The sequence below is a fragment of the Apteryx rowi genome, unplaced genomic scaffold (genome assembly GCF_003343035.1).
Source record: "Apteryx rowi isolate R43461 unplaced genomic scaffold, aptRow1 scaffold_135, whole genome shotgun sequence".
Taxonomy (NCBI): Eukaryota; Metazoa; Chordata; class Aves; order Apterygiformes; family Apterygidae; genus Apteryx; species Apteryx rowi.
The window spans coordinates 1,520,708-1,539,940 of record NW_020447586.1 but is presented as its reverse complement, the minus strand read 5'-3'; the positions used below and the strand labels follow the sequence as shown (position 1 = coordinate 1,539,940).

At 38.6% G+C, this 19,233-nt stretch overlaps 1 protein-coding gene across 3 annotated transcripts in view; it reads left to right on the top strand.

Annotated features, from left to right (window-relative positions):
* The window catches only part of MEGF10 (multiple EGF like domains 10), a 104,952-nt gene that overhangs the window by 56,625 nt on the left and 29,094 nt on the right, over positions 1–19,233 (top strand). For all 3 annotated transcript variants that reach the window (XM_026056983.1, XM_026056982.1, XM_026056984.1), the window contains exons 9-13: positions 2,512–2,724; positions 8,630–8,804; positions 9,725–9,845; positions 12,706–12,869; positions 15,521–15,623. In XM_026056983.1, coding sequence (XP_025912768.1) covers positions 2,512–2,724; positions 8,630–8,804; positions 9,725–9,845; positions 12,706–12,869; positions 15,521–15,623 — 776 coding nt within the window. The remainder of the gene's footprint in view (positions 1–2,511; positions 2,725–8,629; positions 8,805–9,724; positions 9,846–12,705; positions 12,870–15,520; positions 15,624–19,233) is intronic.

Below are 19,233 nucleotides of genomic sequence, written 5' to 3'. Positions count from 1 at the left end.
TTGAGTGGTGTGCAGAATGACGCAGTTTGAGGTATGGCAAAGCAGTAAGATGGAAGCTCTTAGTTTTGCGCAGAAGTTTGGCAGATGGAGTAGCAAGGGAGGCTCATTCAGTTGCTCTTCAAAGTGAGTTCTTTCCTGAAGTATTTCATTCAAATGAAGAATCTATTCTTATGTTCTGATTTTGCCATTAAAAATCTTTGGTAGATTTCAGAGGAAAGAAAGAATAGCAAGACTTACCTTCTTGAAGCCAGTGGAAAGTGATGATAGAAGTGCTTTGCTGCATATATTTTAAGCAGCACAGCAACTCATTTGCTAAAGTCAGCAGTAGCTTAATCACTGGGGTCAGTCCACGGGAGCTCTGCCAACAGTAGGTATTATAACCATATGCACTTCCCACGCGAGTGTTCACAGGACATGGGGAGAGCTGTGCCAGACATAAGGGGAAAAAAATCATGAAGAAGAAGAAGAACAATCAGTCCAGAGCCACTTGGTTGCCAAAATTAAGTATTTGCCTCTGTGAAGGAACACTGCAGAAGATGGTAGATGCATTTAAAAAGACACAGACAAGTCAGCAGGAAAATCAAAGAAATATCCATATGCAAATATGCAGACTACACTCTGATGTTTGTAAAAGCTATTAAAATTTTTGTCTTGGAATTTAAATCTTACTATAAGCTGAAATGCCTTGCAAGCTGCAGTATTTTGATCTCTTTTACAAGTCTGAGCTTCCTCTTTACTGCAAAACAGGCTATATTTGCAACTCTTGTGTTTTCCAAGATACTGCTAAGGGCAGGAATAGGTCATAAGCAAGGTCAGAGACCCCCATTTCTTATTTAACATCAGCTGACTGGTAAGAGAGGGAAATGTTACAAGAAAATCATTGGGTGAGCTAGTATGTATATGTCAGCAGCAAAAAGGATAATATATAAAGATGTTAAACTACTCTCCACTTACCTTTGTAACTTCAACAGCATTTGTCTGAGATCTCAGTGTGGTAGTGACTTCTGGTAGTCAGTCATACGGCAAGAAAAAGCACTCCTAAGGCATTTAACTGAGTTTCCAGGTGATTTAAGTTAATGCAAGGTAATCTGGTTTAAATTACTCTGCTAATTGTTTTACCAAATACTTTTTGATTGATACTCATCTTCACTGCAAAACGGAAGAGGTTCTTTCACAAGTTGATGAGAACACAATTCTGCAAGGTTAAATTTTGTCTGATTTGGCTGGTGTTCTTGATTGTCATTTGGGGAAATTTAATTCTCAGCTTTTGTTGTATGACCTCATTAGGACATATTTAGCTGTATGAGCTGCATTATAATGCTGCCACTCTGAAGTAAAAAGAGATTTTGCTGATGGCTTCAGCGAGAACAGAATTACAGATACCTTGAAACTTCTGGATAACAGCGTCAGGTTGAGGCAGATGCTACAGAAGCATGAAATGAACGTGTTTTCCACATTTTCTGCTAAATTCTGTTACATTTGGTTGTGCCATGAACCATACCAGTCTTTGAAATTCTCCTAAAATAAACCACTAATCATACAAGAAATTACAAAAAATATAAAGCGTTTAAGAAAACTAAAAACTCTGTGCCATATTGTCAAGTACTATTTCTATACAGTCTCTGATCTGATAAAACTTCCAGGTACCCAAGTTGCAGAAGATGTTATGTGCGTGGTATTTCCTAATGGGTTCACAGCACACCTCAGGACTTCAATGTCAGCGTGTCCTGGGTAGAGGATTTGGGATTTAGCTGTTTTGTCTTGCTGTCTATGTGAACTGGTCAACGTATTTTGTGGTTTATAGAATGCTCATATTGATAAATATGGGAGTTTCTCCTGACCCATAAGTTGTGAAAGGTTAAATGTTCTCTATTTCATTCTATGAAAGAGGACAAAATCAATATAAAAGAAGTTTGAAATGAAATTTAGGAGAAAAAGGTATTTTGGAAACATCATGTGTTTGGAAACACAATTAGAAAATATGGTCTTTAGATTCTGCTGAGAACCAGTGCCAGGGAATCTCCTGGCCTGGGTGTCTGCGGGAGTGCAGATGCCTGGTGGCTGTTCTCAGTATTGCCAAGCAGAGAATCTAGACCACTTTAACAACAACAACAAAGGTACAGGTGGATGACTTTTGAAACTTCATTCCTTCTTATACTTAAGATCTGGCTTAAGAGGGTTTGATTTTGTGCTAGTTCTTGGATAAGAAATGCAGTGGTCTGTGTGGTTGTTGTCTCCCTGTAGGAGAGAAGGGAAACCATTTCAAAATGAATTTGCAGAGTCAGTGTTTTTAGCTTGTCCTGCTGTGATAAGCCACAAAAGATGCTAGAGTGATAGACACGTTTAAATATAGGGTTACATAAATACAAATTTCTGCTCTACTTATGAGGAGTTTTAGAACTGTATCAGAGATTCTTCATAAACTGTATTTCTCTTGAATGTCTAAAAGCTCTAGTTTATGGGAAGTGAATTTAATTTCTTTTTTGTTGTTGTTTTTTGCTTTTCTCACAGATGCCAAGACGAGTGTCCAGTGGGGACATTTGGAGTCCAATGTGCCGAGACCTGCCAGTGTATGAATGGTGGGAAATGCTACCATATTAGTGGCGTGTGTCTCTGTGAACCAGGATATACGGGAGAGCACTGTGAAACAAGACTTTGCCCTGAGGGAGTTTATGGTCTCAAGTGTGACAAAAAGTGTCCCTGTCACTTGCCCAATACCTGGAGGTAAGTTTTACACCCTTTAGCACAGTCTTTCTGCATGGGACATTGAAGCCAGAATATAAGCTTGAAAAGAAATAATTCCTGATGCTTCCAAGTACTTTCATTCAAACTAAAGCAGCTAAAGGTTTACAAAGAGTATTTAGTATTTTATAACCGCAGCAAGAAAGAAAGCATCAACCCAGAAGAGCTTCCAATTGTTGGTGCTTGCAACTGTATGTCATCTTAATATTAACTTCTATATTTGTTTACTGACCCATGAAATAAAGGTTGGGACAAAGTCTGGCCTTTGTCTATGTTTACCACATGAAAAAACCTCTATATTATTCACCGTATTAAGTCAGTGGGCCTTATACCTCCCTCATGTTTTCTGGGGTACTGTAAATGAGAAGTAAGTGAATTTGAAATCAGTGGATATATACTTTTATGAGCCTGGCATCAGCAGAGGATTAATTTCTCTTTCTCTCTGTATATGTTTATAAGAATTGGAGTAGGTGATTGTTTTAATACAAAATTTCTGAAGCCTTACCAATTATAACTCTAAATTTCATGGTCATTTAAACTAATTTTCCAGAAAGCAGGTAAAATCTGATGGCTGGAAATAGAATGAAAGTAGTTTTCTAACTGGCATCCCTTTTACTGTTTCTCTTTGTTCAGGCAATCACAAGACATAGTTTTAGAGTTTTCTGTGTCTTTATAGATTCCATAGTGTTTTAACATATTGTGACAAAAATCTATAAACTAGTTATTCTGAGATGATCTTTTGGCTGCAGAGCAGGAATGTCAGTTAAGACAAGCTAACGTGTATTTATAGAACAATTCTCATTACCAGCTTTTTCTTATTACAGAGCACACTTCTTTTTCCAGAATATTTCAGTCATTGTGCATTTGCTTACACATGATTTCATTAATCAGTCACAGTACCTTAGATGAGTTTTGTGAGCATAGTCCAAATGTTTTGCTGTCACAAACTGTTCTGAAAGAAATTTGCAGGAACTATTTACTGTTGCACAGAATGCTGCTGTACTTTGTATCTAAGGTGCACTTTTCCTCATAGATGAAACAGAAGCCTTGAGTCAGAATTTAAAAGTGATGTTAAAGTGCTCAGGCACATCTATGGAAATATGTCATATTTTAGGCCTCTGTGAAAAATTACTTGTGGATTATCTGGATTGTTCAACATATCTTTCATTGGCAAACCGTGTGGCAGTGAACTGAATTCTTTTTGCTTTCCATTCATATGCTTTTGCAGTCATGCGCTTGCACTTCTGTTTATTCCATTTACTTGATATGTGTTCTGAAAAAATACTGGGTTTTTGACATAAAATCAAGCAATTTGTTCTTTGGGCAGAGCATTCAGGAATAAGTGGAACCATAATCCCAACCTAACTCTCAAATTATGCTTGTAGACCAAATACTATTGTATTATGAATTATGGTATAGCTGCTTTCATGCAAATTTGTCTGCAGACTGTTGTAGAAGCTTTGTTTGACAGGAATGTATTACGTTGTATAGTATTTCTGATATTTCAGGGATTACTTCTGATTCATGTTCAACACAGCTGTTCCTTCATTTATACTGCTGGAAGACAGCTTGTGGTCAAATTGGATCACAAATGTTCATATGTAAACAGCAGCATATGGCTGGCCTTTTTTTTAACATTTTTTCCCTCTGTCTGACAAATCACAAGGGACTTAACAACATTGTAGGTGGTGTGGGAGCATGTTTGTCTTTAAATGCATGCTAATCTGGGAGGAAAACAAAAATTTTCAGGACTTCACAAGTATATTTTTCATATACTGTGTCAGAAAATGATTAAGACCACCAAATAATAGAAATCAAATGGTATCTGGGTAATAGTGTGGAAGAGAGTGCTCTCCTGCAGACACTTTCCTTTATTCTTTTGATAATCTGCTTGTGCCTTGGTATCTTCACCTGTAACTAAATATCAGTCAGGCAGGAGACAGCTTAAACCTATCAGGAAATATCCTCGTCCCTTACTCGTTTGCCATAGTAATATTTGGGCTGAAGGATCTTCATCATGACATTAACCCCTTTAGCAGCAGCAGCAGCACAACCAATAATCTCAGGGCACTAAAAAGGGGATGCATTTCCTCCTTGGGATCAATTGCAAGTGTCCACAGGTCTAGGATTCTGTTAGGACTTCTAGTGAATCAATATCGTAAAGGCTTGTTTCATCTGCATTTGTCCATTGGTTTAGATACTCTCCTCAAAGAGGGAACTGTTGGTAAGACTAGAGGCCTAGGTTTTAATGTACATTCTTGGCATTCGTAGATATAAAAATGAACTAAAGGTTAGTTAAAAATAAATATTTGCCTCTTAAAAAATATTGCTGTAAACGAGGTATGCCTACGTTGCAGTATACAAGAATGTGTCTAGCCATTTTCTTCTAGTACTTAAAGATACAATAAGGTTACAATATGCTGTAGTTTAAAGAATGTTGTATATATATTTTTTATTATTATATTATGATTGAGAAAGTTGTAACAAAGCAGCTTTGGCAATAACTCATAGTTTTTCAAGCTCCTGTCAGTTTGCATTTAGGGTAGGTTCAGTTACAGATATTTCACTGCTGCTGTTGGTCGATGGCAGCTACTGGGAATGAAAGGCATGCTCGTGTTTGAAGTTATATCAGCAGCCTTTAGTAAAGACTCTCTCAAGGGTTAGATCCAGATGTGCTTGAGGGGTTTTGTTCTTTATGAGGGGTCCAGTGGGCAGCATCAGGTGACAACCCTCTTGTGCCAAATGTTTTTTCACAAACATTTCTTCTCTACTGCATCTTCTCACGTACATAAAGGGATTTGAGTGCAGATCAGGCACAGATCTCTGTTCTCTGTGACTAGGTGACACTATCGCTATTTCCCTTTTTCACTAACTAGTCAAGAATAAAACTGGAATGGGAGTTCGCTGGCTGAGCCTAAGAACCCCTAAAACAGTAGTGTTTTCCTCGGTGAGGTACAGGGAGCAGTGCAGTGAGCTGGCGCGAGGACCATTTGCTGAGCAGGTCCGTGTACCTCTGTCACCCAGATCCACGGTTTGGGGGGCTTGTACTCACTGGGCATTTTGAAGATCCAGTTTGCAGGAGCAAGCAAAAAAAGACTTCTCCAACTGCCTGTGTCAACATCGTTCTCTTCATTTTATATGAGAATCTTCTTCAGCCTCAGTGGTGCCTGGGCTGGGTTTCATCATTCCTTTACTCAAGCGACACCTAATGATCATTTGGAAAATATAAAAACAGCAGGCTGTAGCTGCATATTTAGCTAGAAGCTTTAAAAAGGATGTGCATTACACCTGTGTTCCAGCAAATGCAGTAGTTTCAGGTTGATTTCTGAGCTAAATTCGAGATGTCACTCTCTTCGTTCTCTTAAGTTTCTCCTTGTGTTCTTTCATCACTGGTTCACACTGGTAGGCAAGATCAGCTGAGGTCATTCTGTACCTCTAACTAATTTCTGGTAGTTCAGGTGGGAATTAGGGTTTATTCATGACATTAGCTCTAATGGGGTTTCTGCTGTCTCATGCTTTTTCTGAGGTGGGTATATATACATACTTAGTTCATATAGTCGGAGTGTGTTTTTAAAGTTAAAATTAGGGCATCTTATAGTTTTGGATTTTTCCAAAATTTCCCATTTTTCATGGGAACTTTATATTGCATGAAGTGCTACAGAATTTTTGTGGATATTGTAATACCTATATAAATCTTCTGAAATCATGAAGTCCATTGAAGTCTTCCTAATATATATTGTCAGCTTCTCACAAATACTTTTTTTGTCTCTGTACAAAGTAAGTCTATATTGCAAGAAAATGTGAGCAAAAGGCCAGGATTAAAAGTGGATGTACCAGCAGCATCTCTCAACTTCTTTTTATTTCCCTATCTTAATATATAAATCTTATTGCCAATTAAGCTAACTGCATGAGAACCCATCAAAAAGCTTCAAAAGTGCTCCAGCTTCCTACCTCTAATTACAAATTACCTAATACTAATTTTGGTGTCAATCAATATATGTGCAAATATGCCTTAGTAACACTCACTGGGGGGTACAGAATATCAGTGCCTCTGTCTGCCTCATACCCAGGGCTTCCTCATGCATGTGGTCTCCCCTTCTCCTGAAAGAAAAAAAACAAAAAACAAAAAACACAGGATTTATTTCTTAACATGACAATATTACTAATTTTATGTTTTAAATATCTTCCCGTTCATATTCTAATGACTACTCAGTTGTGGATTGAAAAATCTTTTCATATTCCCTTGCCTTGCGTTCCTCCATTGGTAGTAAACATGGGAATTGGATGTAAAATGCTACTGAATATATACAGGAAGAAATTAGAAGCAGGGGACAAATCTAATTCTCATAATGTGTTTTCCTAATTTAGTGTGTATTTTATGTGAGAGTAGTTTGGTTTCAGCTTCTCTTGCTGCAAGTATAAACAATACAGTTATGAACACCAGGAATTTTGAACAATTTCTGCATATGTCATTCCAAACTGTCTCCATTGCCATTTAGTTGAACAGATTAAGACTTTTCCTGTCCCTTTTACATAACCAGGGTAGTCCCATTAAAAAGAGTTTTTTATACATTCAAAAAAAACAAATTCTTGTCATGTTATAGTGTATAGAATGATACATAGAGAGCAAAATGCGAAAAGGACGATATTCCCTACCTCTCTAAATCATGTTTTCCTCGATCAGCAGTACCTTGTCAGTTGGTTGTATTTGGCAATAAGAAACTCTTAATTTGGCAAGAGCAGTCCTGGAGTCCAGGAGCAGTTGCAGTTAGTGTTGCGTTCCCTTATTGTGCTGGAACTATTTCCAAGAATATTGTTATGACTTACACACCTAAAAGTGCAGTAGGAGTTTTTTCAAACTTTGAAACAGTTAGAAAAGCACTCGGTTTCATACACACACCCACAGAAAGAGTCAGCAAATCTTGCAAAATTAGGCTGTTGTCATGGGTCATTTAATGCGTCTGGACGAAGGCACATTTTTTCCAGCACACTTAAAGGAACTTCGCTTCAATCAGTGGCAGAAGACGATCTTTAAACAGTCTTCCCATTGTAGATGTATCGGATTTGGATATTAAGGCTTTCCTTTGGTGAGAGTTAAGCAAGTGCTTTGTCTGCCAGAGGGCTACAGAGTACCCCATTGTGTCCGCTTTTCCAGCACATATATCTTTGCGCAGCTGATGATGTCCATTTGTTACGAGGCAACAGCTGGCCAGCTGGCCACTCAATGCAGCTGCTGTTCCAGGTAGGGACAGCTGGGATGCCCCCAGGTATGGCCAACGCGGGGGAGATGCGCTCCAGAAGGTCACCGGGCCTTGTGGTGTGTCTGACTTCCTCCCCACACAACTGATTTTGTAGTGTTCCTGGAGAGATGCCAGTTGTGTTCTTTTTCAGGCAAAGGTTTCACGAAAAGAGCACACCTATTACTTACTGAATGTTGTGCTGTGATCTCGGCAAAGTGTGTTTCTCAAGCAATACGCTGCTGAACTTCATCAGTGTACAAAGAGACATTTTGGAAATTTAAAATTTTCATTGCTTTAATATTAATAACCATAGTTATATATTCTACAGTCATTAGAACTGTGTTACAGATAGTTTTTTTTTTATCCAGCCATAGAAAAGTAATACATCTTCTTTTCTTCCCCTGTCCACCCAGAAAGTCTTTATTTTGTATGATGCTACTCTTTCTCATATTAATTGGTATGAGTTTATATATACATATATATTGCCCTATGTTTTGTGGTTCTTGGGAAGAAAAGCACTTCTGTACATAGTATGCGAGATCCTTTATGCAACCTATCTATAACAGCATTTTGTTCTCTGGAAAAAAAAAAAGTATCAGTGTCATATTTAGTCCTGAATTATTTATCCTTTCATCCCCTCCTGGCAGCTGTCACCCTATGTCTGGGGAATGCTCCTGCAAGCCAGGCTGGTCTGGGCTCTACTGCAACGAGACGTGTTCACCGGGATTTTATGGCGAGTCTTGTCAGCAGATTTGCAGCTGCCAAAACGGTGCCGACTGCGACAGTGTGACTGGAAAATGCATCTGTGCCCCTGGATTTAAGGTAAATGAGTCTCACTTTCACAGTCCTTTTTTTGACTCCACTGCCTCTAATTAAATCCAAAGTTCTTCAAGATACTGTGTGTTCTTTCTCTACTGAAGTGAAGGACAACTAAGGATATGCAGGTACAGCTTGGTGTACTGTAGCATAAGGCCCAGAAAATTTGTGGTTAGTTCTCAGTCCTGAAATGAAGCTGTTAAACTCTCTTTTTTTTTTTTTTAATACTTTATAAGGGAGTGATAAGACCCAGGGTGTGCTATAAAGATGTAAATAAGGCGAGGAACTAGGACACTGGTCTGTAAGTTTCAGTTATTATCTTATTGCAGCAATTCCTCATGCTCCATCCAGAGATGCTCTAGACAAAAACAATTGTTTTTACAATTTAGTTCACGTTGTTCATTAGCTTTTATGCACCTTTGCTGTTACCTATACGTTGGATGCTAATAACATAACACAGAAAAGGTTTTATAGTACTACTATTCTTTAAGCGATAATGCTGTGCAAACTTCGACCATGTTATATTTTTTTAAATATTTTATGTGACTATGTTATTTTCCATTAAATTGCTATTTTATAGTAGATTTTGCTTTCTTAAATTGCTTCTTTGTTAGTTTAAATACTAACCATTGGACTAACCAAGTGCTGTTAGATATGTGACATGCGCCTTCCTAGCAACTAATCTAAAACTAATGCTAACTGTAGTCTTAAAGAGCATGAAGAGCTCTGCAAAAAGATTTCCCTTAAATTCAGAATAATTTGATGGCAGCTTAGGACAGTCATGGACTGTAGGTTTTTTGGTATTTGTAGCACCTGAGTCGATCTTCACATTCAGTCAATCTTAGGTGTAGGTAATTTGTTAGAGTTATTGCTCTATTGTCTGAACCTCCTCAAATAGCTTTTACAATCTATTTTGTATAATTCAGGGTGCTGATTGTGGTACTCCTTGTCCTCTGGGAACATATGGAGTAAACTGTTCTTCTGTGTGCAACTGCAAAAATGAAGCCATCTGTTCACCAGTGGATGGTTCTTGTACCTGCAAAGCAGGTAAGAATATCTTCAGATTAATTCCCCATTTCTATAATCATAAAATCAAAGTGAGTTTTTGAAGTAGAGAAAAGGAAAGAAACTTAATAAAAACCAGACAACCTTGAAGGCCATACCACTAGCTCTGGGAGGTGACAAATGGGAAAACCATCTGCTCGGGAAAGAGCACGCGTACCTCATGTTTGCTCTGCACAGTTCTCAATAAGATGGATGCCGTGGCTGGGTGAATTACTAGTATTAACCTTGAGACAGGATGCCACTTGGCTCTCGTGGAAGTGCCAGGAGCCGCTAAAATGGCTACTGGTATGCAATTGATTTGATGGCAGCCTTCCTAGTGAAAACACTTTGCCTTGTTGCCCCTCAGTCTGCGGAGCATCCACTCCCTCTGCCACCTTCACCCCCCTCGGCATCGCAGGGGCACAGTCTTCTCCCTGCCAGTTTAACACTTGCATTGATACCTCCCCCCATGGTTTTCTATTTGAATACACCTTTCCTCAGCGATTCCCTGACAAACTTGCGTGACCTTCTTCCCAACCTCTAGGCTGCTTTGTGCCATCGCCATCCACAGTGCTGTCCCATGTTTCCTCGAGAAACTTTCTGCATCTCCTGGTCTTAGTGCAAGTGGACTCACTCTCCTCAGCTCCTCTGCCTGCCACTCTCCCCCTGGCAGTAACTTTGATGGTTGGTGTATCCTCCACCTGAACCTGTATGTCCCTGCCCACCTCTGCACCTTCTGGTAGCACGTGCCAGTTAAGGTGCCTTTGGCAGGAACAGGCTAGCTTAGCCATCCTCCAGCACAGGTTCTGCAGAGACACTTTCCCGTGTAAAGGTCTACAGGTCCATGTGTAGTCCTGTTCAACCTGAACTATAGTACTAAGCTCCACTGAAAGATATGCTCTTGAAATACATACTGAGGGCCTGTTGTTCTCTTGCTTGTTTCTGTTGATGGGGAAGGTTTTAAAGTCAAAAGTATCTCTCAGCTGTGACGCTGGATCACTAAGAAGAGAGCGGGCAGGCTGCTGAACGCTCCCGAGTGAATCCTGTGCCCAGCCTATGTTATAGACACACACCCCACCCCCAAATATATTTTGGGAAAATACAGGAAGATTGAGTGTAGGGGAGAAGTGGCCGAGTTACCTAGACAAATGGCCACTGAATAAGCCAGGAATTAATATGATTAAATCAATCATGTAGCAAATGTGCAGTGTTTCCAGCTTCTCCTCCCATCAGTTGCAATGGAGCAGATGTAACTCTGTTGAGTGTCTTTGCTCAATAGTTACTGTGAGGAAAAAAACTGTATTTCTTGAGCCATGCATAATCCTATCTGCTTGTCAATCATGCAGATTTTAATCATATTAAGATGAAAAAGGACAGCAAATAGTGAAATGGATTTATTAAGCTAAAATCAAACACTTGTCATTTAAAAAATTGCTGTTGGATCCAGCCACTAAATCGAAAGCAGTGACATAAGGTCTCTCCCTGAATAGCTAGAGATGTTACCCACGCATGGAAAATATCTCAGGTGTCTAGCATTTTGAAGGCTGAGTTGACACCACTGAGCCAGTGACGAAAATCCCATTAATTTAAATGAAATGAGGATACCTTTTGTTTTTTGTCTGTTACATATAACTACATGTCTTCCCTGCTTCACTCCCTTTTTCAGAAAACCCTGCTTCTGCATTTTAAATTAATAGTCATATTACTGTTCAGTCTTCTTGATGCTTTAGGAACAAGGCAGCTCTGTAGCTCTGAACAAAACAGGTTCGTGTGGGTGAGTCAGTGCATGGTTTGGAGAATATACCCCGTCTGTCGTAGACACATTCAAAATCTCTATTATCCTTCACGGAATTGCCAATTTTAATGATGCTTATATTATGGGAAGCTATTTAAGGAGAGTCAGCAGGAAACTTATAAATCCTGGAAAGTGTCTCACTTTTCTACCTACAACAGTGTAATGTTTTTTCCTGAAATGACCCCTAAATTCTGAAGTTATCAATCCAGGGCATGAGGCAGATTCATTTCAGTGCATGTGTTTTGGATAGCCTATTGATTAGGCTCAGTGCAGAACTATTTTTCCCCTCACTTGCTATAAACAAAGTACAAAATTAGAAACTTGGCTTTTATCATTTTTGATGATAACATATGACTCATTCACTCGGTTTCTCTCATGCCCAATAGATGATCAAATGTTTGAAAACCTATTTACATTTCTGTCTATCCAGTGTTCAGTCTGTGAATCATTTCTATCAGTTGTAGTGGTGAATGCAACATTTTGGAAACATTTTGCATTACGTTCTTTTTTGTATTTGCAAAGGAGTACAGAAATCATCTAAAAGATCTTCTGTGTATCCTCGGAGAAATCCAGCTTATGCACTATTTCACCATGCTTTCTCTGTGGTGTTTTTTTGTATTGTTTTTGGTCAAGATTTCAGTTATGACCATACTGCAGAACTGTCTGCATTGAATGCTGGTGGAAGAATTATGAAAGCAGCAGCATAAGTCTAGGGCAGATATCCCTAATTTTTCAGGCTATCCCTTAAAACTTTCAAGATAGTTTAGTGCTTCTCAGTTAAGTTTCAAGGTGTCTGTGTTTTCATTTCAGGTTTCCCATCCATTGCTTTCAAATGTTGGCAGCCATTTGCAATGTGTGTGCTGTGCACAGCTGTTACAGGATGCTCAAGGGCACCTTTGTATGAATTCAGACAAGTCTTCAGCTGGAAAGGATAACACTGTCCCATAGTTAGCCTGGTATTATTGTGAATCTCTTAGAGATTTTAAATGGGAGGGGGAGGAAAACGTGTGTAGTGAAGAATGGGGGAGAAGTTGATTAATTTGTCACTTTAATTGTTATTTTTGGCAGGTTGGCATGGTGTAGATTGTTCAATAAATTGCCCCAGCGGTACCTGGGGACTTGGCTGTAACTTGACTTGCCAGTGCCTCAACGGAGGGGCTTGCAATGCTCTGGACGGAACCTGTACCTGTGCCCCCGGCTGGAGAGGAGAAAAATGTGAACTCCCTTGCCAGGTAATTTCATACATTTCACTGAGCGTCGCGCTATAGGGTCTGGGGCAAGGGGATGCTCCTGTGATTCTTCTGAGTTCATGGGGATAAGTCCCCTAAGGAGCTCTTCACCCTATTGGCGGCACCTGTCAGGTGGGGTTCAAGATTAGGGACATGCCCTAAGAAATCTTCTGGAAGAACTTTACTGTGCATGAAGCATGTGGAGAAGATGACCATCCAAGAAATGCCTACACAGACTGAAGTTGCACAGATGAGTATTTTTTTGTGCTTTCACCCTCAAAAGGTTGACCTTGGACATTTCACCAACTGCTTTAGAATTTGTTGAAAAACTTAATGCTGATTTTTTCCCTCTCTTTCAGCTGTTAATCAGAAATGAAATGCTATCCAAACTGCCTCCATGAAACTACTTTAAGTGGAAAACATGGGAGAAAAATGTAGCAAAAAATATTCCACATCTAGCAACATGATTCTAATGAAATTAGCTTATATCTGTGACAAAGCATGAATGAAGAACTTTCCTTCTCAATCAGATAGCAAGGCCCCCTCGTCACCTGATACTGTGGCAGATCTTTGCCTTTGTATTTTGTTTTGGCTTCTGTTATTCCCCAGACTTTGAGAAACACAAAAATTAGAAGTCACTGTGCGAAGATGTGCTTGTAATCAGTTCAGGTCCATGTTGTAGTCTGTAGCTTGGAGAAGCCATTAAAAACGCATAATTTCAAAATGAAAAAAATTGGATGATTCAAAAACAATTTGCATTATTATGTAATTGTTTTGTTTTGAATACATTTCATAAACAAAAAATGAAATATTCTATGTAAAACTGTGGCCTTCCAATGTCCATCTTTTCCCATGACGGACTTGAATTTTCTGGAAATATTTTAACAAACTTCACCTTTTAACAAGCTTCTCCCTTCTCCCCACTCCTTTTCCTCTCTATTCTCTTCCTTTCACATTTGCAAAACTATCCATATAGCAGGTTGTTGGGTTAATAAAATTAATTGCAAAGGGATCACCTGAACTGAACATAAAGCTTATAGGTTCCCCACCCATGTCATATCCAAGCTTTTGGACAAACTCTGTTGAGTAATGACATGGTAGGAGCAGCCGAATTACAGCATATGACTGAAGGCCACACCTTTGTTTTGAATGGAAATCTGATCTATTGCACTGCTCTCAGAATATTCAGAAGCAGACTTTTCCGGGGTTTTTTGCTTTCAGATTTTAGACATGGTATAGCATACACTGATATAGTAAATAAGGTGGCAAACAAATTCTAAAACATTCTGGAAAACTGGTAAGAATACTATCAGCGCACATTTATACAGTGTTTCCCACAAAAGCATGAATGCATCTCCAACAGAAATCATATTTTTCGGCAGCTTTATTTATCACTTAGTGTCTGATTCTGAAGGATGATGAGATCTTCAAATCCATTAGCTCTTTCAAAACTGGAGTATTAAAAGAGCAAGGTATTGTTTCATGGCATTTGTTTCATTGTTTCAATTCCAGGAAAATAATGCTTATAAAACATTTCTATATCAAATACTTCAGTGTGCTCGTGCTCTTTCTTGCACGTGTGTGTGCTCACTCGCTCTCTCTCTGTCAAACAATAACCATAATCATTTACATATTTTGAATGCATATTCTGCCTCAAAATTCCAGAACAGCAAACAGAAAACTAATTGAAATGTGTTCTATGCCATCTGCATTTTTTTCATCATTGAGTCACAATTGCAGACAGTTTATTTAAATCAACATATTTCAATTTGTTTCAGTACATTTAGAAAATCAATATTACTGCTCAATCACTACTCAAGAGTTGAGTGAAGTTTGGACAAAATATATAGCAGGCTAAAATTATCTCTTTTCAACAATGTATTTGAGGATTTGCTTTCTTTCCAAATCTGATCAAATGCAAAGGAACTGCTTTACTTATTTTCTTCTTTTTCTTTGTATTAAAATGGGTTATTGTGATAAGCAAAACACTCCTTGAGCAGTGTATGATTTTGTTCTACTTTAGACTTGAAAAAGTGGGATTTGATTGGCTAAATCCTGTGGAACTCTGTAGAAATGTAGACATGAACCTCAAAGAACAGCAGATGAATTTTTATACAGGTTTTATTCCAATTTCTAATGTGACTGTGACCATTTTTTAGCCTTGAATTTAAATGATTGTGCTATGTTGGGTTTTAAAGCTTATGTGCTTTTTTTCTTTGTTTTCTTTGGTGTAGGTAGCCCCCAAAACATTATCATGTATTATATTGCCTGGTTTTCCCTGGATTTTCTTTTGGTTCTGACTTGCCTTCTATAATTTCACTTTACTGTTGTACTTTATCTTCTTTTGAGAAAACAATTCTAACAGTTTTGCTCTATACAGTTTCTCAGATCCATTTCATATGGAGTTATCCCTAAAATGTATGTGCCAACTTCTACTAAGAAGCACAAAAGGCAAATTCAAATATTTAGATGTAGCTGAATGAATGAAAGAAAACGTAGAATGTTATAATTTACCAGAAGCCAGAAGTGTTTTACCGTAAGTAAGCTGGTTTTGGATTCAGGAGAGATCTGTAGTTGCTTTGTGAGGCAGAACTGACCAGAACTTGTTCTCCTTTAACTCTCATTTTCTCATCGGGGCTTTTTTGTTCCCACAGGACGGCACGTATGGCATGGATTGTGCCGAGCGCTGTGACTGCAGCCACGCAGATGGGTGTCATCCTACCACAGGTTACTGCCGCTGCCTACCAGGATGGTCAGGTATAAAAGAGAAGGATGATGAGAGTCTTCCAGTATGATGGGAACTGATCTTAACTTTCATTTGTGGGGGTTTAAGAGGGGTGTGTGGGACTGGAAGGAGAAAAGCAGCAGTTCTGTGGCTCTTGCATCCCTTCCTGCAAATCGCAGGCGCTGCAACTCTTGGTGGGTTTGGGATCCACAGAAACTGGGAGTAGAAGGGGAGGCCTTAAAACTCAGGCACCTCCACAAGATGGTTCTTTGTGAAAGTGGTGAATAACTGCAGATATTCAATGTCGTGCTGGCAGTCTTGGGAGGGAAAGCATCACATCCAGGAACTTGGGAAGCTTTGGTCAGGCAGCCAGAAGACAGTAACTTCTGCAGAAGCTGAGTTGCTATTTTAGTTTCTCAGAAACTTTTGCAAAAAATTTTCTCTGCACATATTTTGTTCTGTATGGAAAGTGTGCTTTTTTCACAAAGCTTCTCCAACATTTTCATTGTGGTTTTAAGAAATATATATGTAACTGTTCATCAAAATTGTGTTTGATGCTGGTTTTGTATGGTCTTGTTTGTGGAAAGCAAGGTTTAAAAAAAACAATTAAGCTATGCAGAAGGGCAGGCTATTAAGAAAATGCTCCCTTTTTCTGTAGAAGGTAGTTTTTCTTCCCACATGGATCTCTAAGCTCTAACTACTGGAAAAACTCTTCCATCTTCAATAATTGTCATTACTTCGTCCTGTAAGTTTGTCTTTTGGTGTGACTTTGTATCTCACTACTGTACTATGACTAGGGTATGGTTTCATGTCCCCCATATTTATGGAGTGATTCTGTTTGATAATGAAAAGTCAGCATGAAGAAACACACTTTAGATGAACCAAATGTGTCTGCTGTGATAAGAAAGGAGTTTGTTTTGTGATTTCAGTTACAATCCAGCAGTTTTTATCATCTCACTCATTTATAAGCTAACATTTTCATAAYTGACTTACCGTCCATGAAATAAGTATTTTCTTTTTTTCTCTGGTGCTTCCAGACATATTAGATGGAGGTGAGCAGATAATCTGCAGCAAGTCATTTATTTGACAAGTTTAGCAAACTATTATGCTCTCAAAAAGTTTGCCAAGAGATATGATGTCCTCAGACATAATCTCTATTGACTTTTTTTCTCAAGCCTTGATTTTTTTTTTTTTAATATATATTTTAAAGTTTTGTAGCTGGATCAGAGGCATTTTGCTCCAAGTGTCTGAATTTCAGGTTGATTGATTGTAGCTGGTCACAGCTCACATGATGTTATTTCTGCTCCCTGTTTGGATGAATGTGACTTTTATGATTATGAGCGTGGGAAAAATCTGAGGAGGATACGAACATAGGCAGGAAGGCTTCCTGCTTTGCCTTGGAAGACAGAAACCATTTCTTGCCTATGTAATTTGTTGTATATTCAGCTTTTGTTAGGTTCTTTGAAGCGGCCTGTCTCCCTGTTGTGACCCTATTCAGTGTGAAAGAGGGGCTTCTAGTGAAAGCAGTCACCTAACTGAGCTAGGAACTTGCTGATTTTATTCTCTTCCCACAAGGTGCAGTGTGACTGAAACTCGGCATTCAAATGTCCCTGGGAAATGACTAACACAAGAGTGCAAATATGAATAAAAGCAATTTGAGTGAATTCTGAAAAAATATTATTTGCATTATCCAACCTAGTATTGTTTCTAGAGACACTACTTGGTCTTTTTAGGTTATCTTGTTATGAAGTTTACAGCCTTTTATAACTATTTTCCTCATTTTCAGGTAGTCTCAGAAGGGCTACTAAGATGATTAAGGGACTGGAACATCTCTCATATGAGGAAAGGCTGAGAGAGCTGGGACTGTTCAGTCTGGAGAAGAGAAGGCTGAGAGGAGATCTTATTAACATGTACAAGTATCTTAAGGGAGGGTGTCAAGAGGATGGGACCAGACTCTTTTCAGTGGTGTCCAGCTGTAGGACAAGAGGCAACGGGCACAAACTGAAACACAGACAGTTCTGTCTGAACATTAGGAAAAACTTACTTACTGTGAGGGTGACAGCACTGGAACAGGTTTCCCAGAGAGACTGTGGAGTCTCCTTCCTTGGAGATATTCAAAAGCCATCTGGACACAGTCCTGTGCAACGTGCTCTAGGTGACCCTGCTTGAGCAGGGGGGTTGGACTAGATGATCTCCAGAGGTCCCTTCCAACCTCAACCATTCTGTGATTCTGTGTATGTGTGTGTGTATGAATATATTTTCTCCAACTTCTATTTGAATCTGCTCAAAATACGGTTTCCTAAACTAGTAAACCTATTGAACAAAAATACCCACATAAAAATATGTTAAGAGTTGCTGATCTTGAGCACCTTTTGTGCATAGAGTCAGAGGTGTTCACAAGTTCTACGAGTATTGTTCAAAATGTCTTGTTAGTCTTCTAATAGTGAGACAAATCATCACAGAGACCAAAAGTATGTAATTAAGTAAAGTCACATTAAAATAGGAAGTTTTTTAAAGACTATAGTAAAAATCTGACAACTTCTTATAACAGAATAAAAAATCATGACCTAGCCATTGTAGTATATCTAACCTAAGATGTGACTGAGGACTTTAAACATAGAGTTAATCTTGACTGTACTTTCATTCAGGTAATGAAAAGGAAGAAGTGTTTTTGCCTTTAATGAAAGCTTGTTTTTTCTTCATATTTAAAAAGGGAAAAGATTTCAGGAGAAAGAGACTTCATGCATGATTATAGATAAAATTGAGTATCCATCCTTGGGCAGTGTCATCACAACTGCGTGTGTATTGGAGACTAGTTTCAACACGTTGGTGATGTCTAGACACCCAATATGACATAAACAGGGTAGTTAACTTTATACTCAGTGTCTGGAAAAATCCTCCTCCCACACTTCACATGTCAGAGCAATACCCATGAGGAATCTGTCCTTATTTATGTAGCTACTTATATTTAGAAGGATTAAAAAGGAAAAAAATACTTTAGAAACAGGTTCTCAAATAGCTATACTGTAACATTGCACTGCAGAGATAGCATTAGACTGTAGGATTAAGAAGGCTGATAGTATACATATTTGTATGCACAATAGGTGGAGAAGCAGGTGGAGAATTTGTGAAAATAAAGGAAGGTACTACAATGCAATAAATGATGTTAACTTAGCTTGCATTTCTTTTATTAGATTTGTTAAAGTAACCATCTGACTTGCTCATTTATGGTGGTTAGTAGTACTTACCAAAATAAAAGTAAGAAAAACATCTGACTTGGGTCAGATTAGCATTGGACTGACCCAAAATGAAAGATTTCTGATGAACATTTGGGGAGGTTTAAGAAAAAATATGTTTGAGGAAGCTTAAGAATGAGAAATGTGAGTCTTTCTTCTTTTTTGACAAGAATAAGTTGATGAATCCATTATGAATTTCCCCAAATGTTTTGATGCCACCAAAATTATACATATTTTCCAAAAGGATATTTTGAATGTGATATTTTGCTCAGACCTAGTTGTCTGCACTTTCCCCAGGGAATTTCATGAGAGGCAATGGTTTACGTAACTTYGCAGAAATAAATTCAGGGTGGAGATCTTTCCCGTGCTGGATGACATAGTTGCGCCATAATTTGGGGGAACAGGG